The sequence below is a fragment of the Ovis aries genome, chromosome 6, assembly GCF_016772045.2.
Source record: "Ovis aries strain OAR_USU_Benz2616 breed Rambouillet chromosome 6, ARS-UI_Ramb_v3.0, whole genome shotgun sequence".
Taxonomy (NCBI): domain Eukaryota; kingdom Metazoa; phylum Chordata; class Mammalia; order Artiodactyla; family Bovidae; genus Ovis; species Ovis aries.
In genome coordinates, this window is record NC_056059.1 from 104,939,546 (window position 1) to 104,959,501 (window position 19,956).

Genomic DNA, 19,956 nt, shown 5'->3' on the forward strand with positions numbered 1-19,956 from the left:
AGTGGAGGATGGAGATCATATAGGCCCCCTGGCCTGGTATTATGACCCTGTACTTTGCTGTGAATGAGATGGGAAGCCACTGATGTGTTTAGAGCTGAGGAATAAAATGATCAAATTTCAGTCTTTTAAAGATCCCTCCCACAGATGCTATGGCGAACTGGACAGGATGGGTCAAACAGCAAGATCAAGGGTCTTAGAAACCATCATAGCAAAACTCACCAAAGACAGAGGAACAGCAGAGATGTTTCCTTTGGACTTAGGCTGGACCAGATAACCTGAGCGCCTGACCTCCCTCTGCGCCTCCTCCCAGTGGGACCCCCAGACTGTCACCAACTCTCTCCAAGCCTCAGTTTCCTCACACGGCCCATGAGGACCCGCACCCACGGCTGGCTGTCTACCCACCCAGCTAGCTCTCTGATTCTGAGCCTAAAACTTTCTAGAACCCCCACCGCAGACACATCACCCCTGAATCGAACAGCAGGTCCTGCTGGTGTGTTCCCAAGGGCACGTCCTCATAAATCTGAGTCTCCTGGGGAAGCAGGGGCCATCCTATTTTATGAAGACTTGCTTATTAGCTGAGAGGTAGCACTTACCTCTGCCCAAACCCCTGGGGCCATGCAACTTTGCTGGCCGGGTCAGTGGTACTAAACCTCCAGGAAGAAATACCCACAGGCTACCTGGTACACTCATTGGAAAAGACCCTGATGCTGGGAAAGATTAAAGGCAAAAGGAGAAGACGGTGGCGAAGGATGAGATGGTTGGATATTATCACCGACTTCAAGGGACATGAGTTTGAGCAAACTCTGGGAGATGGTGAAGGACAGGCAAACCTGGTGCGCTGCTGTTCATGTGGCCGCAAAGAGTCGGACACGGCTGAGCAACTGAACAACAGCAGCAGCAACCTGGTACACGCGGCAAGAACTGGCTGCACAGACTGCAGGGTCCAGGGCAAAATGAAAATGCACACCCCCTGTTCAGAACGCAGAGGGGAAGTGTGTTAAAGGCGTTCACATAGAAAGTGTCTGCCCCTCTCTGTGGTCTCGCTCTTGCCCTGTTGGTTGCCTATGCGGGATCATTCCCTTGCGCTCACAGGGACAATGGCAGGTGTCCCGGGGATACCACATGGTGACTTGGCTGCAAGTGCACAGCCCACCAGCTGCCAGCTGTTCAGCTCCCCCTTCTGCCAGCCACCAGGCCTAACCAGCGATGGGGAGGTTGAATCAGTCAGGCACCTTCTCCTCCTCCTTGAGACAAATGGGCGATTCCCAAGAGTGTTGCCGTCTCTGCTGGGATGCTCTGGGTCCCAGATCCAGGTGGACAAGAGGCTCACCCCTCCCAAGTTGCCCGCTGAACACGTGCCCCACCTTCAGATGCCCTGGGGCCTGCCTCTCCCCCACCCGGGCACCCAGGCCCCTGCCAGATGGTGGGCAGCAGTGGTCACTGGGCAGGGACAGAGGGGGAGGCTGGGTGGGTCCTGGTCACCAAAGAGGAGGGGAATCAGGCAGCTAGAAACTATTGCTGGGAGGCAGCCGGAGGCAAGTCCAAGCCGCCAGCTCATAAAACATCACTTACTAAATGTAAGCACGATGATAAAATTACTAAGGACTTTTGAGAGGGGAGATGTCAGCCTTACACCCCCAGCTTGGGACCCTTCTGAGAGTGCCCTGTGTGATGGCACTTGTCACAGGCCCATGAAGCCCATGAAGCCAGTCCAGCATGAGGAAGATGAAATCAGAATGGCCCCTGCAGCCATGGATCTGAGAGGCCGGGTCAACGGACTCCCGGCGTTGGGGTCCACTGACTTGGCCTCAGATCCGTTGCTTCAACCCTGGACTCTGAGCAGCTTGATTTAACCTGAAGGGGCCTTAGATATTAACCGATAGGCACTTTAAGAGAGTTCAGGAAGATTTGCAAAGCGCCTCCCTAGACCTTGAAGTTTCCAGCTCAGCCCCCATCTCTCCTATCTTTCCTTGTCTCCTTGGAAACCACTTCCCCCAGTCCCGCCCCAAAGTGGAGGAAAAACTGGGTATTCCAGTCAAGTGTCTAGGTTCCCGAGGGTTCACCCAGAAGCTGCTTTGTGATCTTGGACGGGTCACCTGACATGTGCAGACCACAGCTGACCCTTCTGGGAAAAGGAGTAAAAGATAATCTTTTCTTTAAAGGTCCTGGGGTGGATGAAATGAAATAACATGTGTTAGGCACCTGGCAGAGTCTGGCAGAGTAAGCGCTCCTTTAGGGGCTGTGGCTGGCACTTGCTTTTCCACCCTTAGCCCTACTGAGCACTGGCCGGAAAAAAAACCTACCAAACCATAGCCTGCCCTCCACTCACAGGAGGAAAGATGTTAACAGATGTACTTGGTGCAAGACTTGAAGCATGAATAAAGTGAAAGGAGGGGCTCAGGGAGCTGAAGGTCCCCTTTTGTTAATAACTCCAAGGGAGGAGAGGTGCCTCAATAATGAGGTAATTGAGGGGGGAGTATCTTCATTCTTTGGACACATAGTCCCTTCCTTCCAGGCACCCACCCAGCACTCACACAACCCCGAGAGTGGGTGCTTCCCCAAATTTTGCACCCTGAGCTCCTGGCTTGACTTCCAGGTTGGAATCTGGTCTGGCCACATGGCCTTGGGCAAGTACCGTCACTTCTCTGGACAGCAGTGTGCTTTTCTGTGCAATCAGTTCAGTTCAGTCACTCAGTCGTGTCCGACTCTTTGCGACTCCATGGACTGCAGCACGCCAGGCCTCCCAGTCCATCACCAACTCCCTGCGTTTACTCAAACTCATGTCCATTGAGTCAGTGATGCCATCCAACCATCTCATCCTCTGTCATCCCCTTCTCCTCCTGCCTTCAATCTTTCCCAGCATCAGGGTCTTTTCAAATGAGTCAGTTCTTCCCATCCGGTGGCCAAAGTATTGGAGTTTCAGCTTCAGAATTATTATTGTGTGCAATAATAATCCTATGTATGTCCTCGGCTCTTGTGAGGATTAAATGGGACTGCGCAGGGCGGGCGTTGAGCTCAGAGTCTGCGCACCCACGCTGGTGCAATACCAGGCAATCCCCTGCCTTCGCTGGCATCCAGACCTCAGTTTGCTAAGCTGCGGAATGAATTGGGGCAGGCCCCGGAGAAAGGCTGAGCTCCGGAGAGCGGGGAGGGCACGCCGGGGGCTGGGTCTCACAACTGGCTCACAGCTGGGCCTCCAGGAGCCAGGCCGGGTGCCAGAGGGAGGAGGGAGCCAATGGAGCTGTGAGCCGCGGTAGCCTTAGGGGGTGTCGGGCCGAGGGTGGGGGCGGACTCTGCCTCACAGCTGAGGCCCAGCTGGCTCCTAAGGTCGCCCGCGGTTCTGGAGACTTCAGGGTGGGAGCTGGGGGGAGGCTCGGAGGCTCATATCTGAATAAGCTTTCGAGGGAAGGAAACTACAGCGGGGCCTGGGGCTTACCTCACCACCTGCCAGGTTGTGAAGCTCCTCCAGAAACCCTCTCTGAATGTGGGGGGCGGGAGGCGGGGCGGGCGGCGGAGGCACAGAAGAGAATGACGGGTGCCAAGGAAAAAGCATCTCTTCAGGGTTACCCTGATCCAAGCCACCATCACGTTCCCTCTAACTGGGAGGGCGGTCCCTCCTCTTCCACCTTCCCGTTTCAACTATGTCTCTCCGAGCTTCTGAAAATGCAAAGGAGACCCTGGAGGCCACTTCCGGCCTCCGCCCAGCCTCAGGGCCTTTGCACTTGGCTGCCCGTCTTCACAGGAGATTCTTCTCTTGGCTCCTCTTTGAATTCCAGCTCCTCCTCACCTTTTGGGTTTTAACTCACAGGTGGCCTCCACAAAGAGGCCCACCTTGACTGCTTCCATCACACTCCTCATCACCGCCCTGTCATCGTCTCCCTTCCAGGCCTTCATCCCTAACTGCAGTTGGTATTTGTTTGTTACGGGTCTGCCTTGTTCCACCACTGAGTGAATCAGTGAAGTTACACCAGACCCACACTTTCTGCCTATGGCCTTTGCCAAATAGCAGCACCCTTTCAAGCCTCTGTTTTCTCATCTGTCAGTGAGGACATAACTCCATTGGTGAAAACATTGCATCTCTAAGGTGATGTCCAGAACAGGTTCTCCAAATCCAACATGGACTTGGGGGGGCGCCAAGAATCTAGAGCAAGGACACTGGTCAGTCTTGACTGCGGTCCTAGGGGTGGTTCTGCCAAGTGTTCTGGCCTAGGTGCCAGCACTTCCCGGTGGCTTTGTTGGTATTCGGATGAGTTTCTTAATTCATGCTGGAGGTGGGGGGGGGGTTGGTGGAAGACACTGATCTATCTGGTCTTAGGCCCCTGTGTGACCTTTGGCAAGTCACTGTATCCCTTTGTGACTTGTTTTCCTCACCTGTAATAAGGCTTAATAAGAGTGCCTATGTCTCGGGGAGAGGATTTAAGGATTAATTCCGGGCCCACAAGTCTTCCCTGATAGGTCAGTTGGGAAAGAATCTGTCTGCAATACAGGAGACCTCGGTTCTATTCCTGGGTGGGGAAGATTTGCTGGAGAAGGGATAGGCTACCCACTCCAGAACTCTTGGGCTTCCCTTGTGGCTCAGCTGGTAAAGAATCCGCCTGCAATGCTGGAGACCTGAGTTCGATCCCTGGGTTGGGAAGATCCCCTGGAGAAGGAAAAGGCTACCCACTCCAGTATTCTGGCCTGGAGAATTCCATGGACTGTATAGTCCGTGGGGTCTCCAAGAGTCAGACACAACTGAGCAACTTTCACTTTCTGGATCCACAGGGGGTTCAGTATCTTCTATCCTTCCCATCACCATCCAAGGGGAAGAGCACCACACTGAGCAAAAAGGACACTCCTGCCGCTTCAGACTCACTCATTCCTCAACACCTTAGGACCACCCTCCTAGCCCTTGGGGAATCCAAGCAGGCAGGTCTTTCAGTTGGCGGCCAAAGCATCTGAGGAGGCTACCAGCAAGACCAGACCAGCCAGACACGAGCAGATGCGTGTCCTCCAGACACGTCCCAGTTCAAGTCACCCCAGCTTCCTCTGCATCAGTCTGGCCATGACTCCGTTCTGGGGACGAGAAAACTGAGGCTCAGAGAAGCGAAAAGGTAGGTGACAGCGCCCAGCAAAAGCCTGCCTCCTACAGCAGCTCTGCTCAGCTCTCACTACTATCTCTGGGCTTCTACAGGAGTCACTCACTCTAGGCCTCAGTTTCCTTGTCTGTGAAATGGGGCTACCAGAACTGTGTGCTGTCCCATAGTGGGGATTCCTTGGTATGATCCACATACAGCGCTTGGAATGGTCCTTATACATGCAAGGGCTCCATACGTGTTAGTTTCAGTTATCTCAGGAAGGACAGGTCTGCGGTTATTTTCCATCTCCAGCTTGGGAGCGCAGGTGATATGATAGACCAACAGACCTGGGAGGAGCGCTTTTCCTTTCACTCTTTCCAAAGTTCCACGGAGTCACTGTTGTGCCCATTTAGCAGACGTGGAGCCTGAGGCTCGGAGAATCACTCCCTCTGAAGTGCCCCAAATATTTACTTCCAGTAGGTGTGGGCTTGCCACTGGACGCTTCTTTGGTGGAAGAGCCCCAGCTGCCACTAGGAAATAGAAACAGGGGAGGGGTCATCAGAGAGGAAAGTAGGTATCTTTTTCAAATAGCATCCCCAAACGTAGAGTTCAGTCTTCACCGCCTGGGAGTCTGGACGGTGCCCTGCTGGGGAGGCAGGGAAGCGCCCCGAGCAGAGGAGGCTTTGAGGTCGCGCCCCACCCGCCCAAACCCAACCCGCCTCGCTCTGGTTAAACAACGCGGCACATGAAGCCTGCAGCGCCTCGCGCGCGCACGCACAGTGCCTCCGCGCTAAGCGCGGGGAACTCCAGCAGGACCACAGTCCAGTCCGTCTGTGAAACCCGCTTCCCGTGGGTGCGGCCCCACTGCAGCGAACTGAGATCCAGCCACCGTTCGGCGCCCGCCAGGAGCTGTAGTTTCTTGGTCTGTAAAATGGGCGCTGCGGGGCTGGACTGCCCTGACTTACCAGGAGTCTCTGGTCGTGGCGATCCTTCTGTCCAGCCAGGCCCCCCGAATTAAAAGCAGGCAGTTGAATTCGCTTTAACTCCCCGCAAAAACAGGTCGATATGGCACTCCGCTGCGATGCTCTAGGTGCTGACATGCAGGCTTTAGGGGCTGATTCTGTAGGTTCAAAGAGGGGCATTAATTTGCTAGAATTCATCATCCAGAAAAGCATAATCTAAGATTTCAGCCCCCCATGTCTGAGTCGTCAGCCCCGACTCTTGGAGGCTCTAGGAAAGTGTGTACACACACACACACACACAAACACACACCTCTCTTTTAAGTACTCACAATCAAGGGTAACTGCCGGCCGTGCCCAGCATCTCTGCTTTCATTTTATACCAAAAATATTTCAAAGAGATTGTTGCCGCATTCCGCACTTTCTATTTTCGGAAAGTCAGGTTCAGAGAGGTTAAGAAATTAGCCCAAGTTCACACAGCTAAGAAGTACCAAAACCGGGATTCCTAAGACCAGATGGTCTGACTCCAGCGGTAAACTGGCTGCTGCTTCTAGAAGCACCACCTTCTCGCTTGGGGACAGGAAGGGGGGCGGCATCTGAATGGATATTTCAGATCTTGAGCCTAGACTCTGCTGAGCACAAGCAGGGCGTGGGGTCTGATTCCAGGGAGACCCTGTGGAGGCTGAAAGCGGGTTTGGGAGAAGGAGGGTTGCGGGAGGGGTTCCGGAGGAGGAGCCCCCGGGAGGAGGAAGAAGAGCTGGAGTCACCACGGGGTTCCTGGGAGTGCCCGGTGCTCCCTTTGGCCTCCCTTTGCCTCGGGGAGAACCTCTCGCGTACTGGAACTGACTGGGCGCACGCGTGCCGGACATTGCCCCCCACCTTGTCCTTCACGCAGCGGATCTCCCCCACCCGGTTCTCACCCGCTGTGCTCAGAGCTGTGTATGTCCTTCCCCTGTGGAGCCCCCCACCCCCGCCCCGTGGGCCAGCCTCCTAGTGCCTTCCCTCTGCCTGAAGTCTCTTTCTGTGGGCTGGACGTCCCTCAGTACCTCATTTCTCAGAGTTTATCTTCCCCCAGTCAGTGTCTATCAGTGGGTCTCCCCTGCCGCCTTTACGTTATAAATATCAGAGTCACCGGGGCAAAGTGACAGAACTCCTGCAGGGACGTTCGAGGGTGGCTTAGAAGTGCTGGGGCTCTTCGCTGGGACCCTGGGTGTTGGCTGCGTGCTGTGTGTGCTCCGTTGAGTATTTGTGTTGGTTTTGTGTGCACACAGTGTGCAGAGTCTGTTCTTTTGCGTGGTTGGGTGTCTGCGTGGGTTGACTGTGGGTGTTGCACCGCATGTGTTTGGGAACTCCTGTTTGGGTGTATGTATCTGTTGACTGTGTGGGTCCGTGTGCTGGGTGTGACTGGTTGGGGACTTGTGCGAGTTGTCTGTGTGTGTGATGACGGTTGATCTGATGTGTGTTGGGTGTCAGCGTTCGTTGTAACATGTCTTGCATGGGTCAGTTCTGTGTGTGTTAGATGTGTGCTGTGCTGTGTGTCTGAGTGTGTGTTTGCGCGTATGCTTGCGCGCGTGCGCGCGCGCGCGCAGGCGCTGTCTATCGCCGAGGGCGCCTGGCCGGGCGTCAGGCACCAACCAGCGCTGCCAGAGCAGGGGCTGTGGGGCCCCGGGGCCGCGGGAGGGCGCTGCGGAGGAGGCCGGCCGGGCTGATGAGAGGGTCGCCGAAGGCGTGGAGCAGGGGTGCGACCGTGGGAGCTGAGTGAAGCGGCAAGAAATCCCAGAGTCTGGAGTGGGGAGCACGCCCGGGTGCCCTGGAGGATGGACCAGGGACGGAGGGAAGGCTAAGGTGTTTCCCCGGGCGGCCAGCGGCGGGGTGGGGAAGTGTCCCGGCCCGGCCGCGGTGTGAGCGGCTGAGAGGGGCGGGGACGGAGCCGGGGAGGCCGCACGGCCCCGGGGGCTCGGCCAGGCCGGCGCCAGCCGCCAAGTTGAAAGGCGGCCGCGGCCTCTCCTTGCTGCTTCCCACTGCGCCCCCGAGGGCTCCAGGCGGGGCGCCAGCCGGGGCCGGGTCGGCCTCTCCTCCGCGCCGGGGGTCACTCAGGGGCAGCGGTCGGTGCGCGGCCCGGACCAGCCTCATGGGCTGTAGGACTCGCACTCAAGACTCCGGCCTCGTGCTTCGTGAATGTCTTCATTGAGTCTCCTGTGCTAGCTGGGCCTTCGGACGCGGGTCAGAGAGCGAAGGGAACCTCGCACCAAGCGCTCTTAGCGCGCACTCTCCAGCCCCTCTCCAGCCTCGCAGAGTCCCTGACCGCCCAGGCCCCGCCGGCCTGCAGCCAGAGCTAGGAGAGTCCCAGGTCTCCTGCCGCCCCGTAATCTCAGTTCGCTGGCTTCCACACCGCGGGCTTTGGTCTCGCCAGAGCGGTCAGGAGCGGAGTTTTTGCTGACCGAGACTTATGTCTCCTCAACAAAACGAAAACGCCTTCACAGACATTGTGCAGGGCAGGTGAGGCGTCCCTCCTGATCCCCAAGGGTCAGGGCTAGGAGTTAAATTCGGAGAGCTAGGGCCCGAGTTCTGAGGGGCGGGTTTTCCCAGACCCAAATTGCTGGCCCGGCACTGTGGGACCCTCAACGAAAGGGAGCCGGGCAGTACCGGAAAAGCATGGATCCCCGAGTGGGAATCTGTGTTCGGAATCCCTGTTCTCCCCTTTATTGGCTGTGTGACCTTGGGAAAACCGCGTAACCTCTCTGAATCCTTGTTTAAAAAAACAAAAAATCTAAATTTGTTGGGAAGCGTGGGGAAGGTGGTGCGCTCCGGAACTTCAGCACACAGTAGGCTGCGTTAAGCGCTGGCTCCTCCTCCATCACAACCTCTAAACGAGGTAGGTGGCGACTCCATTGTGATTGATCCCAAGTTTCCTGCCGGGGAAGGAAATTGATCCACAGAGGACCGGATGCGGGAACCCCAGCCCACTCCGTCCTCACTTGATAAACAAGCAACTGCGTTCCAAGGGCTGGGCTGGACAGGAGGCAGTGCCCCCGTCTCGCCTCGAATTCCCGCCGGACCCGGCTGAATCTGTCTCAGGTCCTCACCCCAGAGCAGAGCACCCTCCTGATCCAGCAACCATTTATTGAGCACCTTATGTGTGCACTCCCTATGGAGGGAGGAAATCCAGAAACAAAAAGCGGTGCAAAGAAGGGGCTGAACGAAAGAAGACAAAAATGGGGGGAACAGGGTACATAGGAGAGAAAGGAAACAGAGACCCAAGGCCCGCAGCAGGGCTGGGGCGCGCGCGCAGGCGGGCGCGGGCGGGGGTCGCAGGGCGGCGGTCGGTTCCAAACAAGCAGAGGCTCTGAGTGGGGGAAGGGGGCGCGCCCGCCTCGCCTGCAGCTACCGCCAGGCTGGAGCCTCTGCGCGTCTGCCGAGCTCGAGCCGTTGCTCATTACTGCAATTATGTAGCTCTAAGTTTGCCTCGACCCTAAATTGCCAAGTTTCGAGGAGCCAGGAGGCCGGTGAGCTCGGGCCGCGGGAGACACCCGATCCCGCCCTGCCATTCCCCTCTCCCTCACGAGTGGAAAACATTCCGGTGTGGCCGACGCACCGTGAGCTGAGAAGATTCAGATCTTCTCGGCATAACCGGGGCGCCCTCCCACGCAGGGGCTCGTTGGCACGTCCCCAAAATCCCGGGGGCAAGGGAAGGATTCCCAGGCCCATTTTGCAGATGAGGAAACTGAGGAATAGAGTGATCTTCCCTACCCAGAGTCAGGCAGCTAGCATCAACCAATGGGTTTCTCTGACTTCAAGTTCAGTACAAACCCCCAATATAGGAGAGTGGCCGGGGGAGTTTCAGAAAGAAACTCAGATGTGTGGAAGCCCGGGTGTCCCGCGCGAGGTCACTCGGGATGCTGAGTTTATGCGGGGGGTAAACATTTTTCCCGTGTCTGCAAGAAATAGTGATGTACCTAAGAGCTTTTAAGGGGCCGCGTGGGCGCCGGAGTCTGAGACATTTTTAGATATCACTACCCTCTCTTGGGGATGAAGAGGACCAATTCGGGCCATACTTGTAAGCCCAGAGGCCAGGGACCCCCACCCCCCACTGCCTGATCATTGGAACTTTCTTTTCTTAGGGAAGGGAGTGGTGACAAGTTCAGACTGTAGCCCCAGCCGCGGGACACAGCCTTTGTCAGAGCTACGTAGATCGAAAGATCCAAGACGCAGGGTACCTCGGAACTCGCCGGCACCAGCTGAGAGCCCGCCCCGGGTGCGTGCGAACCACCCCGAGCGCTCTTGGAATTCCGAGGCCAACCTCCCCCTGGGGCTAGAAGCCGGCGTAGTGTGTCCCAGGTTTCCTCCCCACATCATAGCCGGTCTCTTATCTGCACCCTCCCCGCGTGCAACGTCAGGTACTTCGGGTTCTGACAGCCCTTGGTCTCCTGGCTTCCTCCTCGAGAAGGTTGCCCGGGGCTGCCCTGTCATGGAACTTGGAGACGCCCCCACAGCCGGACAGAGGTGGAGGTGAGTGGGGAGCCCTGATCTGGGGAGAATTAAGTCAGGGCCCCAAACTCGAAGGAGAACAGAGCAGCTCCTGGAACATAGTAGGCTTTATTTACTAGAGATCCTTTTCTGCCTTCAACATGCTAGCAAAATTGCCCCCGGAAGGCTAAACTTGGCGCTTGTTCAAATATATTCTGGTAGCCTGAATATAACCTACTATATATAAGAAAAACCAGTTTGTAGGCAAGGCTCATGCGAAGGACACCCCACGGCGCTTAGTGTATGGTTGCCCTGCGTTTTCAGCAAACAATTTTTAAAGGGGTCGCAATAGGGAAGGCACTCACATTCTGGCAGCCTCAAAATTAGTTCCTCAAACCGCGTCTACACTGGCGACAGCGGCGGGGTGATTTAAGGGAAGGAAAGCGATGCCTCTCCATCCCCCACCTGGCCTCCTGTGGGAAAAACAGGTTTGCGGGGGTGGGAATTGTCTGGATTAGCTGTCTGCAGTCATCAAACCATTTGGGTGATTCTCTTTGTTTTCATAGACGGGTTAAAAGGGGAGAAAAAAGAAAAGAGTCGGTTATGGGTCACCTGAACAAGTGTCGATTTCAGCTTAAAGTGAATTGGAAAATTGAGCCTAATTATCCAAGGTAATTGCTTCAATTCTCCACTTGACTTTGCTAAGGCAGATCTGTCTTGTGTGTTCAAAAGGGCACCCCCCTGTCCCTGAATATTGTTGTCACCTTTGAAAAGTTGCTGGCACCAAACTACTACCAAACTGAAAAGCAACCCTACATGTGAAGAGATGGCAAGGAGCAAAATTAAAAGACTAAACGAATGAGGAGATAATATCTTGTAGCTTAAAATTAATTTATTTAACAAATATAGCTATAATATAAATGATAATAAAATTTCAAATATACAGTATATTACAACAGTCCCTTCCAAAGGGAATCTTGAGAGCCACCCAAATGTACTGTTAAATAGAAACAGAAGTTTTTAATTTTTATTTTACAGTTTCTTTCTGGTACTGGTAAGAGAGAGGTCCCTTCAACCTACCTTTGTCACGCATCTGTGTATCACTCCCCCCCACCCCCAAAAAAGCAAATGTTTTACTGTTGAAGTTCTTTTAAAGTTTTCCGGTGGCAAGACCCAGGATCTGCCTCTCCTGCAGTTCTTCTCTTTCTCCCCAACTGTTCTCATTTCCAAAATCTTCAAACATGAAATTTCTCTGTGCTTTTTCCTGCCAGGTGTTAGGACAGGAGGCATGGCCTCTAGATCTGGTCCAACCACTAACTCTGCTGGGGACTGTGGATACCTTTGGAAACCTCTCTGCCCTCTGTTCCCCCATCTGTAACTCGAAGGGATAGATATAGCTTCTAGAGGAGTGTCATGGAACCCTCCCGGCCACTTTGGGGGAGGGAATCAGGCTTCAGAGAGTGAACTCCAGTAGCAACGGAGGACAAACCAGAGCAGTGCGGGGGTTAAAGAGAAGGTGCCAGGTGGTGCTGAACAGGGGAGCACTTCGTGGGAAGGCTCCTGCTGCTTGCTGGAGGGATCGGCTGGCACCCTAGGTAGGCAACCCTGGGCCTTCTATGTCAGGTGGTACATGCTGTAGCCGACGTGGGCTGTGTAGAGTCCCACGGGCGCCACCGGCAGCGCGGCGCGCTGGAAAGGGCCAGAGGCCCCGTAGAGCGAAGCGCCCGCGGCGGCTGCTACGGCGGCAGGGCCTCCGAGTGGGAAGGAGAGGCCGAAGGCTGCGGGGGGCAACATGGGTTTAGCGGCCATCTTCAGCTTCTCCAGCTCGGCCTCCTGCAGTCTCTTGGCCTTGGCGCGGCGGTTCTGAAACCAGATCTTCACCTGCGTCTCGGTGAGGCTGAGCGAGCTGGAGAACTCGGCGCGCTCGGCGATGGACAGGTACTGCTTCTGGCGGAACTTGCGCTCCAGCGCCAGCAGCTGGGCGGTGGTGAAGGGCGTCCGCGGCTTGCGGTTGGTCTTGTGCTTGCGCAGGGTGCAGGCCGGAGGGCTCAGCCGCCCTGAGGGGCCGAGAGAGACAGAAATGCAGAGGGTTAAGAAAGTGGCACGCCATCCGCCCCGAAGTGGGAATAATAATCAGTAACAACGCCCGCGCTATTCATTTGCGTCGAGCACCTCGGCGCCAGGCGCCCTCCTGGAGAGGCACTTGGAAAACGTCTTCTCCAGCTCCCACCGCCGGCCCACAGGGTAGACCTTCTTGCCTACCTTTTGCAAATGAGGAAACGAAGCTTCCAGGTAAAGCTCAGCCGTGTTCAAAGCCCGATATAACTGGGAAGAGGCAAACAGCCCTTAAATCTAAGTGGCTGCTTAGGAAGGCCTCCTCCCACCACCACTCACGTTGGGATGGGTGGATATTAACAGGACGATGAAATGCACAGAAAGAGGCCTGCACCCGAGATCATATTTAATTTTAGGCATTAGCTAAACATTTGTCATCTGTGCCCACCAAGTGCTCAGCGCCTGGGGATAGGCCGTTCTGTGGCTGAAAACCCAGATCTCCCAATCCCACACTCTTTCACTCACAACAGTGCGGTCCATGGGGTCGCAAAGAGTCGGGCAGGACTTAGTGACTATTCTAAGCTCTGGCCTCGATGGCCAGAGGTGGAGCAACGCCGGATGTCACGAATGTCACACCATGGCTGACAATCTCAAATATAAAAATGTGCCACAGTCCGGGGCTTGCTTTTAATGGTGCTTCTTTTGATTGTTTCACTTGTGCTCTAGGCCTGTTCCACGCCCAGCTCCTTGGCCTCTGGTCTCGCTCATATGCATGCGTGTTAAGGGCAGAATGCAATGGCTTCTCCTCGACCAGTGCTCCAGTCCACAGGGATCCACGCTGCTGGTGCCCAGCTGCCTTTTTACTTACGGCTTCAAAATATACCCTCAAGGATGGGCGGTGAGTTAACACCTTGGCAGAGGGCTCATGCAGCCCGGGACAGGGTCGACTGGCCGAGTCAACGCCTGCCACACCCAGCAGCTGCCGCCTGGTTAAAAACGTGGAACACAATTATTCCCAGGACAACAGAGATCACCCCGACTTTGGGTCAGGATCCAGGCCTGAAAAGAATTCTTAAGTCCTGGAAGGGTCGCTTTGCCTACGCAGCAGCTTCACTGGGGGAGAAGTGAATTCAAATCTAGAGAATGTTTTCACCAGGCGGGTTTTGCCTAATTATGCAATTTTCTTTTTGGAATGCTTTAAAAAAAAATCCTCTGGGCTCTCAGGTCACCAGGATGTGAGTCAAATGAAAACTGGTGTTAACATCCCCCCTTCTTCCCTGGTCGAGACCATTGAGAGTCCGGGAAGCAGTTGGCCCCCGACTCGCTTTCCGCCGGGCCACCCGAGGGGCGGGCGCCGAGGGAAACGTCACACCCTTCGGTAGTTAACAGCCCAGCGCTAGGCCACCTTCTCCGGCCATTAGGCCCAGGGAGGGGCTGGCCTTTCAAAGACGTTTAATCCCCCGATAAAAATCATTCCTCAGCATCACGCCATTGAATTCGGGTTGCTATTATGCCGCACCAAATAATCGGAGGAAACGAGGAAAACTTGGGAATTTCCCGTGCTCCTGAAATATCTCCGAGTGAGTTCGCTGGGCAGAGAAGCCCCGGGGCCGCAAGGCCTCGGAACGACCCCGAAGGGGCCTTTGGCGGCTGGAGTCCGCTTCCACCACCCAGCCCGAGACATTAGGGAGCTCCCGATCATGTTGGAGGGGGCGCCTCCCACTAATTGACGGTGCCCCGCCCCCTCCACTGGAACCTGAGCGCTTCGCCTCCTCCCCCTAAATGATCCATCCACCTTGAGCACCAAGTATCTACCTGAAACACGAAGGGGGCGGGGGAGGGGGGAATTTTGCGAGAGCTTCGGAAACAGAGTGGGCAAAGAAATACTCTGGTGGGTGGATGTGGAGAAGGGGAGGGGGGCGCACCAGGCTTCTACGATGAGAAAGTGAAACTCTGCTCTGTAAAGATGTCCCGCACTCTTCGAACCCACCCGTTGGGGTAACGGCGAAGTAACAGGGCTTAGGGTCTGACAGAGGAGCCAGCCGAGACTCCTGGGGTCGTTTGGTGGGGGCCCGAGGAGAAGGTGCCCAGACACTAGTGTCCTACAAGTGAACTCCTACCCGCAGCGTCGCCTGGACAAGGCGAGGAGCCCGAGAAGGTGGCCCGAGAGCTGGACCTGGGCCAGGCCTCGAACCCTCTTCTGGGTGGGAGTGGGGAGAGGGGTCGACGCCCCCTCGCCCCGTGCTCCTCGACCACCCATCTGCAGCACCGGCTCCAGGTACCCGGCCGCAGGTACGCAGACGCCGGAGACAAACAGGCGCCGGAGCGCGGCCTGGCGCCCTCGGGTCCCACACCCCCGCCGCCCCCCTCCCCCGCAGCCTGGGTTCTGGCTACTCACTGGCCGGGGGCGGGGAGAAGCGGGGATTCTGCATCCACGGGGTCCTCTCGGGTTTCTCGGGGCTCTCGGCTTTGACCAGCGCATCTTCTGGCAGTTTGAGGAGTCCTCCCACCGAGAAATGGCCGAGCGGCCGCGGCGAGGACGGCGCATCCGGGGCGCCCAACGACCCGGGCCGGGCACCTAGAGGCTGCGCGGAGCCGCCCGCCGCCTGTGCGCCCTCGGAGGCCGCCAGGACGCTGTCCTTCGCCCCGGGCTTCCTGTGATCGGCCATGAGCGCTTCCACGCTGAAGGGCAGGAGCGAAGGGGACACTTTGGGCTTGGCCCCCTCCTCGTCTGCGCCCATGGCGGCCGCCGTGGCCGCAGTGGTGCTGGGGGTCTGGCCCCCGCCGCCCCCCGCCGGCTTGCCGAAGGCGGAGTCCTCCACTTTGACACCGAGTGGCAAAGAAGTCATGTCAGCAGCCGGGGCCATGCAGAGCCGGGCCCCCCCTCCAGCCGCAGCTCGGGCCAGCCGCCGGGCATGAGCTTCGGGCGTGCTGGGAGCGCGGTCGGCCTCTGGGAGCGTCCGGGGCCCGGGCCGGGCGGGCTCTATCGCGCGCGCCTCCCGCCCCTCCCCAGAAGGCCAGCTCCGGCGCTCCGGGCCTGGTTATCCGCTGGCGCCGCCGCGCAGGCGGAGTTCTCGGGCTCACCAGCCGGCTCCGGGTCGGGCCGCCGCTCCCCAGAGAACTTGTTAATAAGGCGAGGCCAGCGCGGCGGCGGCCAATCAGCGCGCGAGGGGGAGGGTCCGGCGCGACCCATTGGGCCCCGCTCGGGCGGACTTGCCCCGAGGCGCGCTGGGCCTCGGGGCGCGTGGGGCTGGGCCCGGGCCCCAGGAGGGCAGAGGAGGGGAGTGGGAGCCGGAAAAACTTTGCTCCGAGCTACAGCCCGTGCCGCCTGTCCCCGTGTGGGTCCCCCTGGGTCTCTTATTTTTCTGTGTTCCTGGGGGATTTCCCCTTGTGCTCTATGCTTCTCTTCTGCTCTACCCCCTTCCTCCCTTTCCCTCATCTCCCTTCTTTCCAACTTCTCCCTTTTTTCCCTCTATTCCTTTCCTGTTTCTCTCCCTACCTCCCCCTTACCTTTCTCTTGTGTCAGTTGCTTGTGTTTCTCCCTAGTGGATAGTGGAGGATGGTTTCCCTCTTTACCACGATAGTTGGAGTTGAAGTCATTTCTTGTATATTGTCTTTATAGTTTAAAAAAAAAAAAAACCCTGCAGGCTTATTTATTATAGTAGAAAGACATAACATTAATTTATTCTGTAAACACCTTCATTTTCTTCTGTTTCAATCTTCAAAACTTTACCTCTGCGTAAAAGTGGGCCTTTGTCTTCGAAGTGCTGGACTGAAGTTTGCCTAAGAAGCCACTTTCGCGTGGTGCTACGGATGTTAAGAATAAGAATGCATTATGTTATCTGGAATGCATAATCGAGTTTCTCGCTGTGAGCTTTAGGGGCTGGGGTGGGGTGTGATTACAACACCTACACTGGCTACCGGCTGCGGGAAGGAGCCGGTCGTTTTGATAAAGAAGTTACTGAATATAAAACCAACAGAAACGACCCCAAAACACTGACCTGGCCTTAATGTGACCTCGATCGCGTGTCCGCAGAAACAATGATAATTCTCCATCTCTGGATCTGATCTAGGGGGGTTAGGGAGGTGTGGGGGTACATTTGGGAGAGAGGGCGAAGAAATGAGGACACTTCCAGGGATGGATCCTTCCTCCACGCTGGGTATGAGAACTTTTATGCTGCCAATTTCGGAGGAAACGTGATTTTTATTTTTGCTGTTTAAAATGAGGGGAACATGAGTTGGGGGGGGGGGCGGTGTGCGGAGACGTAAGATCTACACAAACTCGCATCGTGGCCCCGCGGTTTTCTGCGCCTCCTCTTTATGGCCTCTTATCCGGGGGCCCAGGCCGGCGGCTCCCCGGGAGCTGGCGGCGGTGATTGGCGGCTCACCGGCACCGGCCATTGATGGCTGCGGGGTTCTAATCTCCAGGAAACACAAGGGGCTGCTGTGGCCATTTAGGGGTAATTATCCGACCGCGGAGGGACAGCGAATTCCCTCGCCTTTTAACTGGGCGCAGTAAAAGCTGTAGATTAGGGGCGTCCAGATTAAGGAAAATGAATTACTAGAGCGGGAACTTTATTACCTGGACGGCGTCCGGGGTCTGGCGGGAGGGGTCGGGATGCGAACGCCGGGGAGATTGGCAGCCTCGCAGAAGTCCGCAGGCTCCACGAAGTTTAAGGCCCGGGGCGGGTTAGGGAATATCCTCGCGTCTGTGCAATTCACGCCGCCTCTGCAGACCTCCTGCACTCCCAAGCCCTGGGAAGGGCTTAGGGCCTCCAGCTCGCGTCTGGCCCAGCTGGAGGCGCGGCGCACCGATGCGGCCTTTCTAAAGACAGGGGACCCCTGGGGGAGACAGGAGAATGGAGTCCTTCTTCCAGGCCGGGAAACCTAGGCCCCGGAGGGTTGCTTGAGGGTTCAAGGATGAAAGGCCATATACTCCCACTTTAGAATTATAGGAACTGACACTCCGCGAGGCTCCCAGTCGGGATGACCAACTTCTATCACCCGCATTTCCAATTAACCTCTCCCTGGGACAGGCTCGCGGGAATCTTATTCTGCACTAGGGTTCGAGAAGGAGAGACAACCGAGGCCCCTAGGCTGTTTAGGTCAACCTTTTCAGATTGATCAGTGCGACTTTCTTTTGGGACTTGCTTTTGTTCCGCCCTCCCTCGGCTCCCATCTCAAAAAGTTTGGTTTCCAGATCACTTTGAAAATCTGCTATATCTCAGAACTTTCTCACTAGAAAATGCACACCAGCAAAAACAACTTCAAAGGAGTACCCCCTTGGAGTCCGCCTGATAAGGCCACCACCACCACCACCACCCCCCCCCCCCTGCTTTAGGGCTTTAGGGCGGAGCTGGGGCTCGAACCCCGAAAGTCCAGGTGCGAGGCGCAGAGGGGGCTCAAAGCTGTGTCCGGCCGGTGCAGCCAGTCCAGGTCAGGCCGCGGGCCGGACGGCCGGGCGGCGGGAGAAGGGCCGCATCGCTAATTGCGGGGATAAACAATCTGTCACGATCCCTCAGCGCGCCTAATAGGCAGACGAGGATGTTGTTTTTAGGCGCCAGCGGCGGCCCGATCAAAGGCAGCAGCCGGCGCAGGGGCCCTTGAAGTCGCGCGCCCCCGCCTCCTGGGAGCAAACCGCCTGCGCCCGCAGCCCAGGGCCCTGCCGCCGGCCCCTGGGTTTCGCGAGCCCGGCCCGAACCCCATGGCCTCTTTTTTTTTAGGTTCGGCCTGGGTTCGTGCATCCTCTGGCTCGGAAACGGCGGGAAGAATGTCTGCGGAGGAAAAGGGGTGCCGAGCCGTGGATTCCATGTGGAATCCGTGCTCGGAATCGCGCCGGGATCTCCCACCGATCCTCCCCTGAGCTGCGGGGTAGGGGAAACGATGCCCACAGTCTCAGAGAAGGGACTTTGAGGAAAGGAACAAAATATCTGTCTCCCGGGGCGTGTGGTTTCCGAGGAAGGAAGGGCACACGTTGGGGGTTAGTGACAGAGCGCCTTCTCTGCGTTGATTTTTTGTTTGGGCCTTTTCGGATTTCCCGGTTGGCAGTTTCCAAGAGCTGACAGGGCCGGGGGGCTGCGCCTGTTATCTCGCCGCCAGCACTAGCCCCCGGGCGCTTCTACTGCCGGCATTTCTCGGCGTCGCCGCAGCAGCCCAGAAAGCCGGGCTGTAATTCATGCCTGGCAAGGGCAGGGCTGGCTCGCCGCAGATAAAGCTCGGGGACTGGCGTTCGGCTTCCATGCTGTCGTACTCCGCTCCCCTCCCCTCCAGCCTCGCTCCTTCTCCCCTTGTTCCCAGGCATCTTAAAACACTCCCCGCGCCCCAGCTGGGAGCACCTCCGCGTTTCGGATCCTAAAGACGGCTTGTCCTGCAGCCACTCTCTGGGCAACTGGTGGTGGTGGTGTTCATCCCCTTTCTCTCCCTCAATAAGCCCCCCCCCCACGCCTATTTTATAGGACTGTGTGGCGGCCGAAGAAAAGTGATGTTTTTAGCACTCCCCCCCCACCCCGCCCCGCCTCCTCGTGGGCAAAGATTCCTTTGGCGAGGCATCCCGTTTTAGAGACCGCCGTCTTTATCTGGGTGTTGGCGCGGCGGGTTCGAAGAGCCCGCAGCAAGATCCCTCACTTCTGGCATTCGTTGTCACCTCCGTCGGGTTTTTGTTTACGCCCCTCCCCCGTTTCCCAATGCATTTTGTGGCCTCGACCCAGGAGTCCCGCGTGCATTTTTAAAAAATGTGCAGCTCAGTGGGATCCCCCGGCAATTAGCAAGCCCCAAACAGTCCTCTTTAATAGAATGAATGTGCTATGAAAACCGATTACCCGGAACGATTTATTTTGGTGGGAATTCACCAATCTTCAGGAGGGCGATGGAGGGGGACGAGGGGGGCGGTATTTTGTCATGGGGATGGAGGCGGGTTGACAAGTAGACAGAAAGCACGACCAGGGGATCCCCCAACCTGCGGAGGGGGGCCTCCCGACCCTAGTTCTCCCGCCTGTTGGCCTCTGTCTCCTAGAAGTGAGCGGCTGGGAGTCAGAGGTTTGGGAAACTGGGAGTCACTGATGGAATCCTTTGGGAAGAGTTCACAGCTTTCCAGAGAAAGACACTGGAGAGCTCAGAACTCGAGGGAGTCTTCAGCTATTGCCTGAATATCCACAGCACAGATGCGGAGCAAAAAAAGCTTTCTGCTTGCCTGGGACCTGGGCAGAACTTACGCCTTTTAAGAGTTTTGGTGCCCTTTTTAATTCGAAGTTTAAAAAAAAATGGTTGTAAAAAATATTTTCTTCTTCTTGCTATTCCTCCGCTTAAGCGGGCCCCACTTGGGCGGCCCAAGTGCAGTGCATTTTACGCGGCACCAGAGAGAAATCGACAAGTCCGATTCCCTGCTTCTTCCCCTTCCCGCCCTTCCATCCCCTCCCCCT

The 19,956-nt window shown here is 56.6% G+C and overlaps 1 protein-coding gene and 1 long non-coding RNA gene across 2 annotated transcripts; one reads left to right on the forward strand and one right to left on the reverse strand.

Annotated features, from left to right (window-relative positions):
• Positions 1 to 8,007: 8,007 nt before the first annotated feature.
• Positions 8,008 to 12,482, forward strand: LOC132660018 (uncharacterized). Its single transcript, XR_009601166.1, has 3 exons — positions 8,008 to 8,515; positions 10,138 to 10,525; positions 11,050 to 12,482. It is a non-coding gene; the product is annotated as an uncharacterized LOC132660018 (long non-coding RNA).
• Positions 11,358 to 15,638, reverse strand: MSX1 (msh homeobox 1). The gene is made up of 2 exons (XM_027971179.2): positions 14,937 to 15,638; positions 11,358 to 12,540 (listed from the first exon to the last, which is right to left on the reverse strand). Exons 1-2 carry the CDS (start codon positions 15,403 to 15,405, stop codon positions 12,098 to 12,100), a joined length of 912 nt encoding a protein of 303 aa, XP_027826980.1. The 5' UTR covers positions 15,406 to 15,638; the 3' UTR covers positions 11,358 to 12,097.
• Between the last annotated feature and the right edge of the window lie 4,318 nt (positions 15,639 to 19,956).